The sequence below is a fragment of the Bufo bufo genome, chromosome 2 (genome assembly GCF_905171765.1).
Source record: "Bufo bufo chromosome 2, aBufBuf1.1, whole genome shotgun sequence".
NCBI lineage: Eukaryota > Metazoa > Chordata > Amphibia > Anura > Bufonidae > Bufo > Bufo bufo.
The window spans coordinates 181,927,795-181,946,841 of record NC_053390.1 but is presented as its reverse complement, the minus strand read 5'-3'; the positions used below and the strand labels follow the sequence as shown (position 1 = coordinate 181,946,841).

Sequence of the window (19,047 nt, the reverse complement as noted above, 5' to 3'; positions counted from 1 at the left end):
GCAGGTCCTGAAAGAAGAAGCAAGAAGAGGATGCCGGCTGCGCGATCAATTGGAACAGGTACGTTTTTTTATTTTATTTTTTAACACCTCAATCTACATTTTACTTAGCATTCTGTATTAAGAGTGCTATTATTTTCACATATAACCATGTTATAAGGGAAAATATCAAAATCTACAGAACACCTAACCCAAAGCCGAACTGCAGTGAAGAAGTTCGGGTTCGAGTCTGGGTACCACATTCAGTTTTTACTCACGTGCGGGCAAAATGCATTGCACTCGCGCGGGGGGAAAAAAAATGAAGAACGCAATTGCATACAAAACACTCGCAGACAAAAAAAAACAAAAACGCACGATTTTCCCGCGATGCACCCGCATCCTATCCGGCCCTCACATGCGACACCCCTGTGAAAGAGGCCTAAGGGTGTGTTCACATTTCTGCAGAAGCCTAGTGCAGTTTCCCTCCAGAATGATTGTGCAGGATCAAAAAGCCTTACTTGCAGCTTTTTTCGATCCTATGCGTTACCAGATCTGGCGACATTTGAATCTATGGTGAGCTGGATAGAGCAACGGATAGCCAAATTCTCATCAGCTGTGTTCAGTTCAGACTACAGACTAGACAAAACCGATATATGTTAAACCAGCCTTTAAGGGGTGGTCTCATCCTCTCCATTCACTGCTATGGGACTTTCAAAAATTAGCCAAGTACGCTCGTTAGACTATTTTCTGATAGCATTGAATGGAAAGCAAGACTGACAAGTATGGCCACCTCATTCACCACTCTATATACTGACTGATGGAAATAGCCGAGCCAATGCTTTGCTATTTTAGTAACTCCCCTAGCGGTGAATGGAGGGTGGCCACATATGTGCGGCTTGCTCTCCATTCTGGAGATAGTGGCAGGGTCCAGAGGTGGGACTTGCACCTATACAAAATTTGTGGCATATCCTAGCAATATGCCATAAATGTTTAGACTGGACAACCCCTTTAAGAAGTTACATGTGCCTTCAATTTCCCTGTTCAATTTGAATCCTGACAGCAACATTACTCAACTATCCATACGTATGGTCATACAGTTCATTTACAATGCAGAGCCAAGCACGTCCAGTAAGGCCTAGTGCACACATCAATGCTTGATCAGTTACTTCCATCAGTGATTGGGAGCCAAAACCAGGACATCACATTATACCTTATCTCTGTGTAGGCTACACTCCAGGTTTTGGATGGAAGCAACCACCGACATGTGAACTAGGCCTAACTTGTGACGAGCCGGGCCTCTTACATCTTGTTTGCATCACCGGACTGGACAGCTCCATGTAACGCTGCTGAATGCAGGAGAACAGAAGTACAATATAATGACAAGGGCTGCACTTACCTCATCCCTAGAACGATCATAAATAACAGGAGCAGAAATATTGATGGCCTCCATCCGTGGGGCAATGAGTGACGTGGGGGTTACAGGAGTGATGGCGGGACTGGGCTCTGAGGAAAGGATGAGGTCCCTCTCTGGACTATCCAGGGAAACTTCATCTGTAGCTTCTAGAAGAAAAGAACACATTTACAAAGCTTGCAAGTACAAATACAAAAATTCTTAAAATGGGTCTAACCACTAAGCTCACTAGGGCAAAGCTGAGGATGCAAATAGGTATCAGCAAACAAGAAATTAAGTCATGTGATCTTTCAAGACCAATCAAAAGCCACAGAGAATTCTTTATCGTTTGTATGCATTTCGGAAGCAACTTTTTCTTAGGCTGGTATAGGAAATGTTCTTCACCCAATACTCAGGGATGTCTTGCGCCTCATTGTTGTTCTACGCTATGATGACCCATTTTTCAAGATTCTTCAATGGTAATTGGATTGTATGAACATTCCTCCCCCAAGAAACAGCTCCAGTCCCCTCCTGGCATCGTACATCAGCCCCATTCAAGTATACTTATTATACAGCAAACCTGTTTTGGTCTGAGTGTTAGGTCAAGGTCCAACCGGTGGTTCATAGGTGCTGTGTCATGATCACATTTAGTGCCAAGTGCATTACAGGGACTGTGTATCCTTGGGATAGTCCAACAATACTAGACCAGCGGGGGTCTGACTCACAGTACCCTAACCAATCAGTAGTTTAAAGGGTGGTGGCGCTCCTCTTCACTGTTTGCAGGTCACAGTGACAGCTCCATCCACTTGGTAGCGGCTGTGCCCGGTATTACAGCTCATTCACTTTAATAGTAAAATCTACAGTAACCTGAAATACCAGGCACAGCCACTAATAAAACTACAACAACACTGGCCTGACTGCCGCAACCCCTTCAATCAGCCGATACTCACATCCCCTCTAACTAATATTGTTGGGCCATCCTAGAATAAGGACATTCATTTGAAAGTCCCAGAAAATCTCTATCTTTTAAAGGGATGACAGAAGTAATCAGATAATCTTGTCCACACGGATTGTCATATTTCTCCGTTTTCAAGGTCATATTAGATAAATGGGTTGAAAGAAGAGAAGGCGATTAATACAGGAACTGCTGGGATTTTTCTTTTGGGTACTTTGGATGTTTAGGTGTCTCTTCTAAGCACATCTTCCACATATGCACATATAAATGGGCAACAATTTGATGAAAAATCAGTATCATAAGTCAAAGTGATTGGGGGAGCACAGGAGAACAGCATTTAGCGAACATGCCTTCAGCTCCAGCACACGAAAATATACAGTGCCTTGAAAAAGTATTCATACCCCTTGAACTTTTCCACTTTTTTCACATTACACTCACAAACTTACATTTATTTTATTGGGACGTTATGTGATAGACCAACGCAAAGTAGCAAATATGTGTGAAGAGAAAAGAAAAGGATACATGGTTTTCAAAATTTTTAATAAATAAAAATCTAGAAAGTGTGGCGTGCATTTGTATTCAACCCCCAATTCAATACTTTGTAGGACCACCTTTCGCAATTACAGTTGCACATCTTTTGGGGTATGTCTCTATCAACTTTGCACTTCTAGAGGCTGAAATGTTTGCCCATTTTTCTTTGCAAAATAGCTCAAGCTCAGTCAGATTGGATGGAGAGTGTCTGAACAGCAATTTTGAAGTCTTGTTACAGATTCTAAATGGGATTTAGGTCTGAACTTTGGGCCATTCTAGCACATTAATATGCTTTGATCTAAACCATTCCATTGTAGCTCTGGCTGTATTGTTTAGGGTAATTGTCCTGCTGGAAGGTGATCCTCCGCCCAAGTCTCAAGTCTTTTGCAGCCTCTACCAGGTTTTCCTCCAGGATTGCCCTGTATTTATCTCCATCCATCTTCCCATCAACTCTGACCAGCTTCCCTGTCCCTTCTAAAGAAAAGCATCCCGGCAGCATGATGCTTCCACCACCATGTTTCATGGTGGGGATGGTGTTTTCAGGGTGATGTGCAGCGTTAGTTTTCCACCACACACTGCATTTTGGTCTCATCTGACCAGAGCACCTTCTTCCACATGCTTGCTGTGTCCCCTACATGGCTTGTGGCAAACTGCAAACGGGCCTTCTTATGGCTCGCTTTCAAAAATTGCTTTCTTTTTGCTACTCTTCCATAAAAGGCCAGATTTGACTAAGGCCTCATGCACACGACCGTTGTGTGTTTTGCGGTCAGCAATTTGCGGAACGCCACGGACAGCCATTGATCTAACTGCCTATTCTTGTCCGCAAAACAGACCAGAATAAAACAGGTTATTTTTTTTTTGCGGACCACGGAACGGAGCAACGGATGCGGACAGCACACAGAGTGCTGTCCGCATCTTTTGCAGCCCCATTGAAGTGAATGGGTCCGCATCCAAGCCTCAAAAACTGCGGCTCAGATGTGGACCAAAACAACGGTCGTGTGCATGAGGCCTAAGGCTAGGGCTACATGGCGACATTTGTCATGTGACTTCTTGTCGCAGAAAAGTTGCACAACATTTTATTTTTATAATGATAGTCAATAGTGTTGCACTGCGACATGCTGCAACTGCGACACGACAGTCACAAAAAATCCATCCCAGTTGGATTTTTGAGAGGCTGTTGGGTCACAGTTGCAGCATGTTGAAGTGCGACACCATTTTGTCATGCGACACATATCGCTGTGTAGCCCTAGCCTTATAGTTGTCCTGTGAACAGATTCTCCCACCTGAGCTGTGGATCTCTGCAGCTCCTCCAGAGTGACCATGGGCCTCTTGACTGGTTCTCCAATTAGTGCTCTCATTCCATTTTCGGATGATTGAACAGTGCTCCGTGAGATGTTCAGAGCCACCTAACCCTGCTTTACAGTTCTCCACAACTTTATCCCTGACCTGTCTGGTGTGTTCCTTGGTTTTCACGATGCTGTTTGATCACTATTGATCCCTAACAAACCTTTGAGGCCTTCACAGAACAGCTGGAGTTCTACCGAGAAGAAATGACACACAGGCGGACTCCATTTACTAATTAGGTGACTTCTGAAGAAAATTGGTCACACTGGATTTTATTTAGGGGTATCAGAGTACAGGGGGCTGAATACAAATGCTCACCACCCTTTTCAGATTTGTATTTATTAAAACATTTTGAAAACCATGTATCATTTTATTTTCACTTCACAAATACTTGCTTCTTTGTGTTGGTCTATCACATAAAATTCCAATAAAATACATTAAAGTTTGTGAATGTAAAGTGAAAAAAAAAAAAAAGTGGAAATGTTCAAGGCGTATGAATACTTTAAGGCACTGTACCTCCAGCCTTTCAATTGGAATAGCCAACCTCCACTTCTAAACCTGGACAGAGCTGCTAATATTACTACTCTATTTATATGCATTATATTGTGCAGTTACTTTTACATGGCAGGGACCCTGCAAAGGGCGTTGTCTTACAGGTAAAAGTGGGTTCATGGAGATAAACCCAAACTAGTAATTAGCAGGTTTCACCAGCAGTCTTGTACGCTCGTCTAGCTCTGGTTATAAATATGCAGACTATACTCCAGTCATTATTTTATCTCCTTTTATTAAGTGTCCATTCACACAATCGTTTTGACGCAAGGCTGTGTTGTGGGTCGCAAACAGCGGCCCGCAAAACGTGGGCACTGGCAGTATAAACTCTGCAGGATACGGCAAAAGACAGGACATGTTCTATCTTTTGCGGTGCGGAGGCACAGACCCGGAAGCCCATGAAAACACTCAGAAGCCAATGGGTCTGCACCACAGCACAGTGCCCGTGTATTGCAGACCCGTTGTTTGAGGTCCGCAACATGGGTACGGCTATCATACAGTCGTGTGAATGGGCCCTAAGGGTGGATAGTGGTATACAGTAAGGCAGCTTTCACACAGTCAGTGTTTGGTCAGTGATTGAGCCAAGACCAGGTGCTGGTCTAAACACAGAAGAGGTGCAGATCTTTCCATTATACCTGATCTCTGTAGACTCCACTTCTGGTTTTGGCTGACAATCACTGATGGAAATCACTGACCAAACACTGACTGTGGAATTAACAAACTGTGATAGCACCAGTGATTTAAAAAGGTATTTTAAGGGATTCTACCCCCACATCCTTGGACTATTATCTGCAGTAATACATAAGCGTGGCTGCAGATAAGATTACTATATTTTACTTTCCTACTGCCCCCCCCCCCCCAATTGCTCTACTATCAGCAATTAAAGCTGTGACGAAATACATTGTAGGTACTGCTGTGCATGCGCACAGGAGTCCTCCCAACTGTGTTAGCACGGCACAGTGCAGCTTTCAGTGCCGACAGCGGGGGAACAATGAACAGTACTATTCATGTATTGCTGCAGATAATAGTCCAGAGTGGAGGTGAAAGACTATAATAAATCCTCACTCAGGTTGTATTTCACAGCATGCAGTAAGTGAAGGTGGTGGCACCCTCTCTGACTGACACCCATACAGTATAAGCTGTACATATGCGCTTGTGCACAGCCTATCCTTCTTCTATAACCTGCTGGGTCCACCTGATGAGGGTTAGCCAAGATTTTTGGTTGAAATCCCCTCAGCCAGAGGTGCCTGTGCACACTGTAGCAAATGACCGGCCTCTGCGTTGACGTGACCCCGTCTGTGCAGAAGTTGAGGACCGGAAGTGCAGTTAAGACAGCCTTGAGCCAAGAGGGAGGGGGATTAAAGGGTTTCTGTCACCAGAAATACATAAATTAAACTGGCAGACATTAGCTATGTGCTAATGACAGCTGAACCTAACTAGCCTATTCCTAGTTTTATCCATGCCCCCGTTACTCCATAAATGTAACTTTTATAATATGACAATTAGCCTCTAGGGGCAGGGGGGGGGCTCCGTTCTCCCACCTCTATCACCTCCCTCCAAGTCTTGATTGACAGGTCCAGGCAGCGTTCACATCCACCTGCCAACCCTTAGTGCATGTTAAATCTCACGCCTGGGCGGTGCCGTTCAGTATTCGGCGCAGGCATAGTGAAGGAAGGACGCTCACTGGCTGCTAACTTCCTTACTGCGCTGAATACTGAACGGCACAGCGCAGGCGCGAGATTTAACATGCACTCAGGGCCGGCAGGTGGATGCGAACTCTGCATGGACCTGTCAATCAAGACTTGGAGGGAGGTGACAGAGGTGGGAGAACGGAGCCCCCCACCTGCTCCTAGATGGTATGGATTAAACTAGGAATAGGCTAGTTAGGTTCAGCTGACATTAGCACATCGCTAATGTCAGACAGTTAAGTTATGCATTTCTGGTGACAGAAACCCTTTAAAAGAAAAAAATCCTGGACTTGTGCATGCTGCATTAGTAACGTGCACAGTCCTGGTTAAAGAAGTTCTTGATCTTGAATGCGAGATAAAGGGGTGTATGAAAAGGCCAAACCAGATAAGATGGGAAAAAGCCAAAACAATTAGGACTAATGACAAAAGCAAATACCGTAAATTGGATTAACTGCATTATTTAATGCTGAATTCAAGCTCTGCAACTCACAACACACAAAGAGGGTAACGATATAATGAATATATAATGGGGCACAACAGGTTTATTACACTTAGGCTTATATTAGACGGAGTGAATATTGTACCGAACGTCAAAATAGAACCAGCCTCGTGAGATGTAATAAGTATGAGCAATTAAACAATGAGCAAGGAATTGCTCGTTTCTTGCCAATCGTGATGTCATTCTGCTAAAAAATGATCGTTCCTCAGTTACAGATCCATTCTATTCGCTTACAGATCACACAGAGGCGTGGTACTTTGTAGAGAACGGTTAACGAGCAAAAGTACGAACGTACATCGCTCTATATAATAAGCGCATAAAATCTTCGATCCATAATCGTCCTCTGCAAGACATCTGCTGGTCTAATACAAGTCTAAAGTGCAAACTGCTCAGACCCCAGCGACAAGAAGTGTCAGATATCTCAACTGCAAGTACTGCAAGTAAAAATGTAAACCGGACACTAGTAAGAACTGAAGATTACTATGTAACCCAGGGCAAAGTAGTGTCCACTACAGTGCTCGACTAACTAGCTTAGGAAATTCCTTAAAGGGTCACTAACTTTTCACAAAACTTTTAATATATGTCAAAAGTTGGTGGGGATCTGAGTGCAGAGACCCCCCCCCCCTCGATCCCTAGAACGAGGGGAGAGAAGACTGCGCATATTACACTCTCTTCTCGTGGCTATGGGTCTCAGAATATGCTGACACAAAACAAATATCTTTTTGTAAAAATATGTAGCAACTAAACAAATGAGAAAATAAAATGTATGTAGTAAGGTAAAAAAAAGCAAAAAAAAAAAAAGCTGGCTGGGTCAGGAAGGGGTTAAAAATTGTTCAGTAACATCAGGGCACTAGTTTATAAGGTATAAGGACTTTCTTTGATGACAAAATTACCGGCAAAGAGATCTTCCCGGTCATCAGTTAGAAGAACTTCCGTTTGTTTGGGGCCATTAGAGCTTGTACTGATATCTTCTGCAGGAAGACTGGCCGGCTCAGGAGAGGATGGGCTTGACTGGAAAACAACAAGAAAAAAAATAGAAGTTAACACATCGCATCCCACGGGTCTGTTTGTACCTATGAAGCAGCTGACTCCAGCCTTTTCATAGTCAAAGCAAAGGGGAAATTGTTTGAAGCGTCAGCACTTTCCATTTCCTAAACCTGGACACATAACAATGAGCGGGGAAACGCTCCATCACAAGTTATCAGGTCACCGTCACGAAACACCAGCTAAAAACAACACCGTTCCCTTCATCAGAACATGAAATTCCAGGCCCAGCATGCTACAGAGCAGAAGCAGAGATGTAGGGTTGGCCGCAGAGGTCATCATTTTTGAGGTGATATTCCCACTAAAAGCCACAGCAAGGAACTTATTTGGGCAATGTTCACACCTCGTGTCCTACTCCATTTCAGGTTTTTCCATTGCAAGGCTATGCCAGGCCTTCAAGATCTTTGGTGGTTCAATGTTCTTGCACAGCTGAGCCCTTACCACCCACTGTGCAGGGAACTGCAGAACAGCTCTGTTCAGGTCAATGAGGCCGGCTGCAGTTCCCTACACAGAAGTGAAGGCCCCGCAGGATCGGTGGTAGAAATGAATGAATCTAGTTGCCCTCACCGCCTGCAGCGTTTTCCCTCATCAGTGCAGAGCAGAGTAAGGGGCTGTCTCGCTAGAAGCTGTTGAGGTGGATCTGAGGGAATGAAGTTTCTCCTTGAGGAGACTGCTAGGTTGGCGCAGGGAGTCTTATAGGAAATGTAAATGAGCCCTTATGTTGGAGGGCAAAAGCATGCTTCGTTATTTCAAGATCTACTGCTGTAGCAATTCTTATGTGGACACTTAGTGTTGAATAAAAAGTTGCAAAAAGCACTTTACTTTTTCAATGGCTACTTTGGGAAAAAATAATATGAATTAAATAATAATAATAGTTATTTATATAGCGCCAACATATACACTTCACTTTTACAGGTACCTGGCACCATAAAAAAAAAATATGAATCTGCAGATAGCATGTTATAGAGAAGGGGGAGCTGAGCAGATTCATTGTATTTCATTAATTTATATTTCTGCACATTCTGGACTTTGAAGTCCAGGAGACGGTCCTATCAGTGATTGACAGTCTTCCCTCTATGACTGTGTATACACAGATAGCTGTCATCGGTTGTGGTCTCAAAGGGAACCTGTCAATTTCTTTGCAGGTAGGATGTTATAGAGCAGGAGGAGCTGAGCAGATTGATGTATAGTTTTGTGGGAAATTATTCAATAAAACTTGTATTTTATTGATTTATATTCCTTCTCATTCTGGGGTTTGAAGTCCAGGAGACGGTCCTATCAGTGATGACAGCTATCCGTGTATACACAGTCATAGAGGGAAGGCTGTCAGTCACTGATAGGACCGTCTCATGGACTTCAAGGTCCAGAAGGAGCAGGAGTGTAAACGTATAAATTACAAGTTTTACTCAATAATTTCCCACAAAACTATACATCAATCTGCTCAGCTCCTCCTGCTCTATAACATCCTACCTGCAAAGTAATTGACAGGTTCCCTTTGAGACCACAACCATCAGTGATGACAGCTATCCGTGTATACACAGTCATAGAGGGAAGGCTGTCAGTCACTGATAGGACCGTCTCCTGGACTTCAAGGTCCAGAATGAGCAGAAATATAAACGTATAAATTACAAGCTTCACTGAATGCTTTCCCACAAATCTATTTGACAATCTGCTCAGCTCGTCCTGCTCTAGAACACGCTGCCTGCAGCTCAGACACCATGATCAATGTGTCAGGTTCCCTTTTAAAGGAATAAGGAATGAAAGATTTCTTCACAGAGGATCCTTCATAGTTTGGGATATGCTTTAAACTTGGAGCAGATCCCAAAGAGTGAAGCAAAGGTCAGATTCTGGCATCAGTTCCCACTTTGCCTTGCTCAGTTTCACTACAGGACACGTCCTATTTTCACTTTTAAGCGTGTTTTAGGTGCATTAAAAAAAATTTTTTAGGGGGACATTTATCAAATCGGCTATGCAATTTACATAGAAATGTGAAATTTTGTGTCATTTTGTCACACATCTTTCAGTGACCTGCGCCTTCCCATGCCACTTTCAGAAGCGGAGGGAGAAGTTGGTCGGGTTTTACCAGTAGATCACTTTTAAGTCACATTTACAAAGTGAGACTTAAAAATTTTCGCAAGTCCTCGCCAGGTAACCCCCAGGAGTACTTTCACTGAAATAGGCGCAACAACATCACACCAGCACAGAAGTCATACAAACCATGCCCCACGTCCATAAATACACCTACGATGATTAATTCCCCCCTTTATTCTCTAAAACATGATTGTTCTACAAGAATTGTGCAAGACTGCATAACTACCTAAGCCAGTGAGGACATGCCTAATGAATCAGGGGACTTTGTTGGGGTGAGAGTGAGAAAATGCTTAACTCTTTATGATATTTGTGCAACTTCAAAAAAATATTTTTTTCAACTTAAACATCAAAAATGCAAATTTTAGGCTTCTTTCCCATTTGTGGTACAGCCTGTTCCGGCACAGAATACAGCGAATTGCTTGGACAAAAACGGTTGCGTGCAGCGGTTTCTTTCCGGCTGAATCCACGCAGATCTCCGCCAGACCCCATTATAGTTAATGGGGCCGGAGAGCGTCCCGGTAACATCCAGCAACGCCGGATCTGGAACAGCCTGCTGAAATGCTGTGCCGGAAACATGGAACTAGCATTGGGGCCTAACTCTAATTATTTTCAGCCATTTATATAGAGCCAACATATTTCATAGCGCTGTACAGATTGCTATAATTCACATCAGTCCCTGCCCCCAATGGAAATGCACTCCAAGAACAATGTCACCTAATATCGCACAAAGCGCTCCAATATGCATCGTTAATTCATGTGTTTTATTACAGGGGGTATACTGAAAACCTATCCTTCTCACATAGAAGTGAATGGGGCTGAGCACAATACCAAGCACAGCCCCTATACAATGTATAATGCTGTGCTTGATAAGCGGAGAGAAGGACGCAGCGTTCACAGGAGCTGATCGGCAGGGGTCCTGGGTGTCAGACCCCCACCGGTCAGATACTGATGACCTATCAAGAGGATAGGTCGTCAGTAGTGTTGAGCGAACTTTTGTTTTCAAGTTCGCCGCAACTTATGGTCCATGGTAGCGGAATCCATAGCATAATTCTTAGATAACCCGAAACCTGTACGTGGAACTTGAAAACCGAAGTTCGCTCATCCCTGGTCATCAGTATTAAAATCTTGGAAAACCCTTTTAAAATCACTTGGGCTTAGGCTTCATTCACATCACCGTTCAGCCTTTCCATTCTCCTGCCCCGTTTAGGCACATAACTGAGCCGAACAGAATCCACGGGCCCCATAGACTATAATGGGGTCCGTTAGTTTTCCGCTCAGAAGAGGATTTTGGAGCGGAGACAAAAAATGTGCACGCAGGACTTTTGTCTCCGCTTCAAAAATCTTCTTCTGAGTGGAAACCTAACGGACCCCATTATAGTCTATGGGGCCCGTGGATTCTGTTCGGCTCAGTTATGTGCCGAATCTGTCCTTTCCTTTTTCCTGCCTCTAAAGGGGGCAAGAGAATGGAAAGGCTGAACGCTGATGTGAACGAAGCCTTAAAGGGACTTTCCAGAATATTGATACAGATAGCCTATCTTTGTGGTTCCAACACCAGGGCTACTCCCAAACAACTGATCAGAGGGGAAGCAGGGGATTGGACTCAACGATCGGATATCGACTGCCCATCCCGAGGATAGTCCATCAATATCACAATCTTAGAATATCCCTTTAAAGGGAATGTGTCACATACTTTTTCTGCCAGTTAAAACCAAATAATGACACACCTTTTATTTAATCTGTTTTTATTTTTTGATTGTAGATTTTTTTTAATGCTAAACATGATTATGGGGGTGGCCACAATGCATCAGGTGTTGTAAACAGCATTTAGAGATATGCTTTACGGCAGCCCTATGGGCCATGGACTGACCTCTATGGGAGAGTCTTCTGGGCATTGTACAAGGGAAGAAGAGAGAAGCTGTGACAATCACATATTGTGAATGGTGAATCCTGTGTCATCTGTCATTGTAATCCTTTCTATAATGATAATTATGAAGAATGATCTGTACAGACCAAGAAGCGGTGTCTTTTAGGCTTCCTGGACCAGTGTAATCAGCATGAATTTTCTTAACCCCTTCCTGACAGTGTTTTACCTTTCTTTGTTTTTTTACCCCCAGTCTTTCTTTTTAATTTTTCTGTTCACATTTGAGTGCTAATTTTTTGTAGTTGTACGTTCAAAATGCAATCCTGCCATAGTTTTATGGGTTTCATTTTTACAGCGTCAGCTTTATTCTGCAGGGTAGTCCAATTACAGCAATACCAATTTTTAGTTAATACTTGAAAAAAAATAAAAAAAAATTATAAATAAATAAAAATGTTTCTTTGAATTGCCATATTCTGACCCGATAACTTTATATTTACCAGCATTTCTATAGGAACAGGCACGTAGCCGACTCACTCCTAGCACTGGGGCTCCAGATATCCTGAGACACGTGGGACGCCCAAGAAACATTACCGACAGTGCAACAAGCCGAGACACCGGGACCGCGAACATCCAACAGCATGATACAGTAACATCTCGCTACAAAGTAGCAGAGGAATATAGATCCGCTACACAACTCTAGCGAAGGATTCCTATATTGGACAAAGCCGTAGGTAAGCTTACCTTTCAGCCATACCACGTGGGACGCCACAAACCAAAGCTGAAGCGCGAGTACCATCTATCTATATTGAAGGCTGACCAAATTGCTTGAGCAGCGATTGTCTATTGCAAAATACCTAACTTACAGAGCAATACATCGATATTATAATCAAAGTGACACTTAGTATAAGATTTCTTTATCGTTACTATCCATATGAGATATAATGTTGTAACAAAAAGACTGATACCCTGTGATCACTAGTCCCAAGATCGATACTGGTGCATATTTGGGAATATATGAACTCTATTGCACGTCATACAGGAAGATTCATAGACTCCATTTAAAGGCCTTTTTTTGCTCATTACATGTAATACTGCATCAAGGGTTTTTTTCAACATAAAATCTACCAGGCTGCGTGAATACCGCAATCACTTAGACTCACTATCCTCAGAGTTCGCTTGATATACTTTTTATATTGTGTTGATATTCTGGATTTTACCCCGCATTTTATTCCAGATAGGAGGAAGCAATTTTCCATTCTTTAATCCTCATTTATTATTCCTTTTATATTTTTATGCATTTGATATAGGATGTCCTTTGGAAATACCATGCTTTGATAGGTTTTTTTCCATTCAGCATCTATATACACTGCTCAAAAAAATAAAGGGAACACAAAAATAACACATCCTAGATCTGAATTAAATATTCTTCTGAAATACTTTGTTCTTTATATAGTTGAATGTGCTGACAAAATCACACAAAAATTAAAAAATGGAAATCAAATTTTTCAACCCATGGAGGTCTGGATTTGGAGTCACCCTCAAAATTAAAGTGGAAAAACACACTACAGGCTGATCCAACTTTGATGTAATGTCCTTAAAACAAGTCAAAATGAGGCTCAGTAGTGTGTGTGGCCTCCACGTGCCTGTATGACCTCCCTACAACGCCTGTGCATGCTCCTGATGAGGTGGCGGACGGTCTCCTGAGGGATCTCCTCCCAGACCTGGACTAAAGCATCTGCCAACTCCTGGACAGTCTGTGGTGCAACGTGACGTTGGTGGATAGAGCGAGACATGATGTCCCAGATGTGCTGAATTGGATTCAGGTCTGGGGAACAGACTGGCCAGTCCATAGCATCAATGCCTTCGTCTTGCAGGAACTTCTGACACACTCCAGCCACATGAGGTCTAGCATTGTCTTGCATTAGGAGGAACCCAGGGCCAACCGCACCAGCATATGGTCTCACAAGGGGTCTGAGGATCTCATCTCGGTACCTAATGGCAGTCAGGCTACCTCTGGCGAGCACATGGAGGGCTGTGCGGCCCTCCAAAGAAATGCCACCCCACACCATTACGGACCCAATGCCAAACCGGTCATGTTGGAGGATGTTGCAGGCAGCAGAACGTTCTCCACGGCGTCTCAAGACTCTGTCACGTCTGTCACATGTGCTCAGTGTGAACCTGCTTTCATCTGTGAAGAGCACAGGGCGCCAGTGGCGAATTAGCCAATATTGGTGTTCTCTGGAAAATGCCAAACGTCCTGCACGGTGTTGGGCTGTAAGCACAAACCCCACCTGTGGACGTCGGGCCCTCATATCACCCTCATGGAGTCTGTTTCTGACCGTTTGAGCAGACACATGCACATTTGTGGCCTGCTGGAGGTCATTTTGCAGGGCTCTGGCAGTGCTCCTCCTTGCACAAAGGCGGAGGTAGCGGTCCTGCTGCTGGGTTGTTGCCCTCCTACGGCCTTCTTGCCAAACCTTCTTGCCACAGCTCGCATTGATGTGCCATCCTGGATAAGCTGCACTACCTGAGCCACTTGTGTGGGTTGTAGACTCCGTCTCATGCTACCACTAGAGTGAAAGCACCGCCAGCATTCAAAAGTGACCAAAACATCAGCCAGGAAGCATAGGAACTGAGAAGTGGTCTGTGGTCACCACCTGCAGAACCACTCCTTTATTGGGGGTGTCTTGCTAATTGCCTATAATTTCCACCTGTTGTCTATCCCATTTGCACAACAGCATGTGAAATTGATTGTCACTCAGTGTTGCTTCCTAAGTGGACAGTTTGATTTCACAGAAGTGTGATTGACTTGGAGTTACATTGTGTTGTTTAAGTGTTCCCTTTATTTTTTTGAGCAGTGTATATTATTGTGTTACTGCCTATATTAAAATTCCATTGACAAGCTTGACATATATGTGACTCCATCTATCACTGTGCCCATCCACTTTCATAAATTTCTTTTACTTGGTGAGTAGGGTGTAACACTAGTTTGGAGCACCTACACATCATCAGTGAGAAGGTGAGCCGTCCTTTACTCCCTGTTTTTTTATATTTACATCTACACACGTGTAAGAGGTCATTTTTCATTTTTTGCAGGACAATGGGTAGTTTTTCTTGATACAATTTTAGGTTGTGTATGACTTTTTTAAAACTTTTTTGTTCATTTTTTTGGGAAGGGAAGCGACAGAAAAAACTGTGAATCAGCCATTTCGATTTTTTTTCCATTACCTCATTCATCGTACAGGATTTGGCCATTTTAGGACGTGGTGATACTAATAATTTGTATTTACTGTATATTTTTTAATGGAAAAGGGAATGATTTAAGTTTTTAGATTTTTTTTTTTTATCCACTTATTTTTAGTCCATTAGGGGACTTTAACATACGATCATCTGATTGCTTTTCCCTTAGACTGCAATGATTTAGCACAGGCAGGGCTTGATAGGAACTTTACTATGACAGGCCTTGGAGCCTACAGAAGACCTGAGGCTGCCATAAGCAACTTAGCGGCAGGGATCCCAGGAAAAGACTGCTCAGATGTTGTTTTCAGTATTAGAGGGGCTAAAATCTGTGATTTGCATTATCGCCGATCAAGGTCTGCTGTGTAAAACAGAAGGCAACCGGCAGATATGGTGTCCCCTAAGGGTCTTAGCAGACACCATCTTTAAAGACCTGACATGTGCTGTATATGTATGGCAAATGTTAGGAAGGGATTAATAGTGTCATGGAAAATTAAAAATAACAGAAAATTTTAAAATACTTTTAATATAAAAACCTTAATACAAATGACCTACTGTTTAAATTAAAGGGGTTATCCAATGTCATAAACAGCCCACCCATGTGCCGGGCCCCTCACAGGTAATATACTTACTCCCACTCCCGGCACCGCTCCCGCTTCTCCCTGTACACGGATGAAAACATCCGGTGTTGGGGGGGGGGGGGGGGGGGGGGAGCAGCCAATGGCAGACGGGGACGAGCCTCCCTAGCATCGCGGGTGATGCTAGGGAGGCTCATCCCCATCCCTGCCTGCCATTGGCTGCTCCCCACCCCATATATTACCTGTGAGGGGCCCAACACATGGGGGGGGAGCCGTTTATGACATTGGACAACCCATTTAATTTAAACAGTAGGGCATTTTCTGGTAACAAATTCCTCCTTAGCACTAAAGCGAATCAAACCTGTTAGCATGGCTTCTTGGTTAGTTTTTCATGGTGTTTAGTCTGACCTATAGGACCGGCCCTTACACAGGGCAGTATATTCAGATGACAATCATTAGTCTACAATGGCCCACGGCAGATCCTTGTCTGACAAAATTGTCATTTATTGGGTTGGAGAATATTTTTGGTCACTGTTGGCTGAACATACAGGTGTAAGGCATAATCAGACGAATGCCGACGATTATCTACCACTCGGTACAAGTCCATAATGATCTGCAAGTTTAGTCTGGCACTATGGTACGATCGTTCACATTCCAGCCAGTACTTATGTGCACAGCCATCTTTAAGGGGGTTGTGCAGTAGTGTAATATTCATAATCTATCCTCAGGAGAGGTCGTGAACCTCAGATCAGCGGGGGTCTGACTCTTGGCCCCCCCACAATCAGCCTTTTATTGGGGTTGCTGGACTCATGTGAGCGCTACTTCCTCTTAAGAGTGTCCCTGCTTGGCGTCTCCTTTGCAGCGGCGGTGCAGGGTCTTTATAACTGCTCATCCCTGCGTATATAGCAAGTTTAATAATCAGATTGCACTGGGTTTTCTTTTTCTAATTACCATTATTAGCATCAGTGTGATAAGCCAGGGTTTCTAAATTTTTTGCTAGTACAGACAATTTTATATTGCAAAAATGACCCGTTCTCAGCTATTCAGAGCGGCGTACCAATGCAGCGCCAACACTTGAATATTTAATTATCAATTATAAAAAAAGAGAAACTTTCCAAATAACATTTAATTACTGTACAATTTCTGCAGTGTTAATGAGCGCAGTCTGTTATTCTGCAGTGTTTCTTGGAACGGTGGTAAACGGGGAAAAAACGAAATTAGGTTATCCTATTTGATACAAATTAGTGTAAAGTGTACTGGTTGTCATTATCATCAATGTCTTAAACTGTACCTACACTACTCACATAAAGTTCGGGATATTTGGCTTGTTGGTGAAATTTAAGGATGAACCTAAAATGCACTGTAACCTTTACAGGTGAACTTAATGTCACCTTCTCTAAACTTTTGAATGCAGATGTCCAACTGTTCAACGTTTTAGGACTTTTTGCACAATCTCTGACAAAGAGCTTAACGGCAAAATTCACAACTGGTGTTTGATCCATGAATCGCCCAAGAAATTTCCTAAGTCAATGAGAATTGGTATTCAAACAGTCCTCCTCATCATGCTGTTCACATTTTGACATCATGAGACCAAGACGACACCTAACAATTGACCAACAGTACCTCGCCATTGTCAGGCTTCAAGCAGGATGTTCTCAGACAGAAGTGGGCACTGAGCTTAGAGTGTCATCAGCAGAGATACAGAGAGACTGGAAGAGTCACAGAACGGCATAGAAGTGGAAGTCCTTTGGCCACATCCCACACTGATGACCACTTCATTGTGAACAATGTCCTGCGGAAACGGATGATGAATGCCACATGGCACATTTAAGGGGGGTGAGAGGAACCCAAGTGTCATGTCAGACCATTCAAAACAGTTTACATCAGGACAGGAATGGTCACGTGCCCATCCATTAGCAGCCATCTTGGGGCTGGATCCAATGGGAGCACGCTGTAATAAACAAAGGGGCGATGCCAATTTACAGCACATATAAAAAAGTAGTGGCAACCTCCTATGACTAGATCTGCTCTCAGGAGTCAGCTTGTATATGCCCCACCTTTATCAAACATCTCAAGCTCTTGCGACCCCTCTATACAAGCCTTTCTGAAGATGCAGACTGAAAAGGGGAAACCACTTTGCAGGAATAAGGTGACAGCTATTCCTCCCAGCCCCTGCCCGTACAATAGCATACTGGACTCGACCACACGTGTTCTCCCTAGAGAGAGGGAAATACACATCTGGCGGTGACTTATCTCCCTTGGAAGCCATATGAAAAGTTGAGATTCAACAATTGCTATCCTCCCTTCCCTCCAATGTTTGCAGCAGGGGAAAGTTGTGATACCACCATACACATTAAATGGTTGGCCAGTGCTGCCGAAATCGGCCCTAATCTGTGTCCTTTACCACAAATATAAAGATTTTAAAAAAAAACATACAAAAAAGTTTGGGAAAACTGGATCATTTAAGTCCTGGAATCCTGTCTCACTGGGAGCCAACTGCAGCAATGTGGTACTAGCCCTAGCCTCAGTACCCACCGAGTATGGGGGCAAAGCACCCAGGAAACTACCCTCCTGCATGGCTCCATAGGCAGGTGGCCACAGGGTATATTAAAGTGCAATTTTAATGGACGTGCCCTCAGCATAAAACTAAAAATATTGAGTCTGTGCTAATAAATGTAGAACAGTTGGCAGTAGACCAGGTGTGGCAGTGTACACCGCAGGCTATACTTTATAGATAAAATGTAGACTCTATAGTTCAGAATGCTACTTCTAGCATATTTATAGGTATTACTATACAACAGATCAAAAGTCCTTTTTCCTAAAGCATCAGTAAGGCCCCTTTCACACGAGCGAGTTTTCCGCGCGGGTGCAATGCATGACGTGTACGCATAGCACCCGCACTGAACCCTGACCCATTCATTTCAATTGGTCTGTGTACATGAGCTTTTTTTTCATGCATCAGTTCTGCGTTGCGTGAAAACGTAGCATGTTCTATCTTCTGCGTTTTTCACGCAGCCCTGGCCCCATACAAATGAATGGGGCATCAGTGAAAAACGCACTGTATCCGGAAGCAAGTGCAGATGCAAAGTGTTTTTCACTGATGGTTGATAAGAGATGTTGTTTGTAAACCTTCCGTTTTATTTATCTCGCGCGTGAAAAACGCATCAAAACGCATTGTACGCGCGCAGAAAAAACTGAACGCAATCGGAGACAAAACTGACTGAACTTGCTTGCAAAATGGTGCGAGTTTCACTGAACGTTTAGCTCAGTGGGGGTGTGAGCGCCGAGACCCCCAACGATCTCT

The 19,047-nt window shown here is 43.5% G+C and overlaps 1 protein-coding gene across 1 annotated transcript in view; it reads right to left on the bottom strand.

Moving 5' to 3' along the window:
- SNX2 (sorting nexin 2) overlaps positions 1 to 19,047 on the bottom strand; it is a 63,229-nt gene that overhangs the window by 28,963 nt on the left and 15,219 nt on the right. The window contains exons 2-3 of the mRNA XM_040415951.1: positions 7,826 to 7,943; positions 1,373 to 1,536 (exon numbers count right to left, since the gene is read on the bottom strand). Of these exons, the coding sequence (XP_040271885.1) occupies positions 1,373 to 1,536; positions 7,826 to 7,943 (282 nt within the window). The remainder of the gene's footprint in view (positions 1 to 1,372; positions 1,537 to 7,825; positions 7,944 to 19,047) is intronic.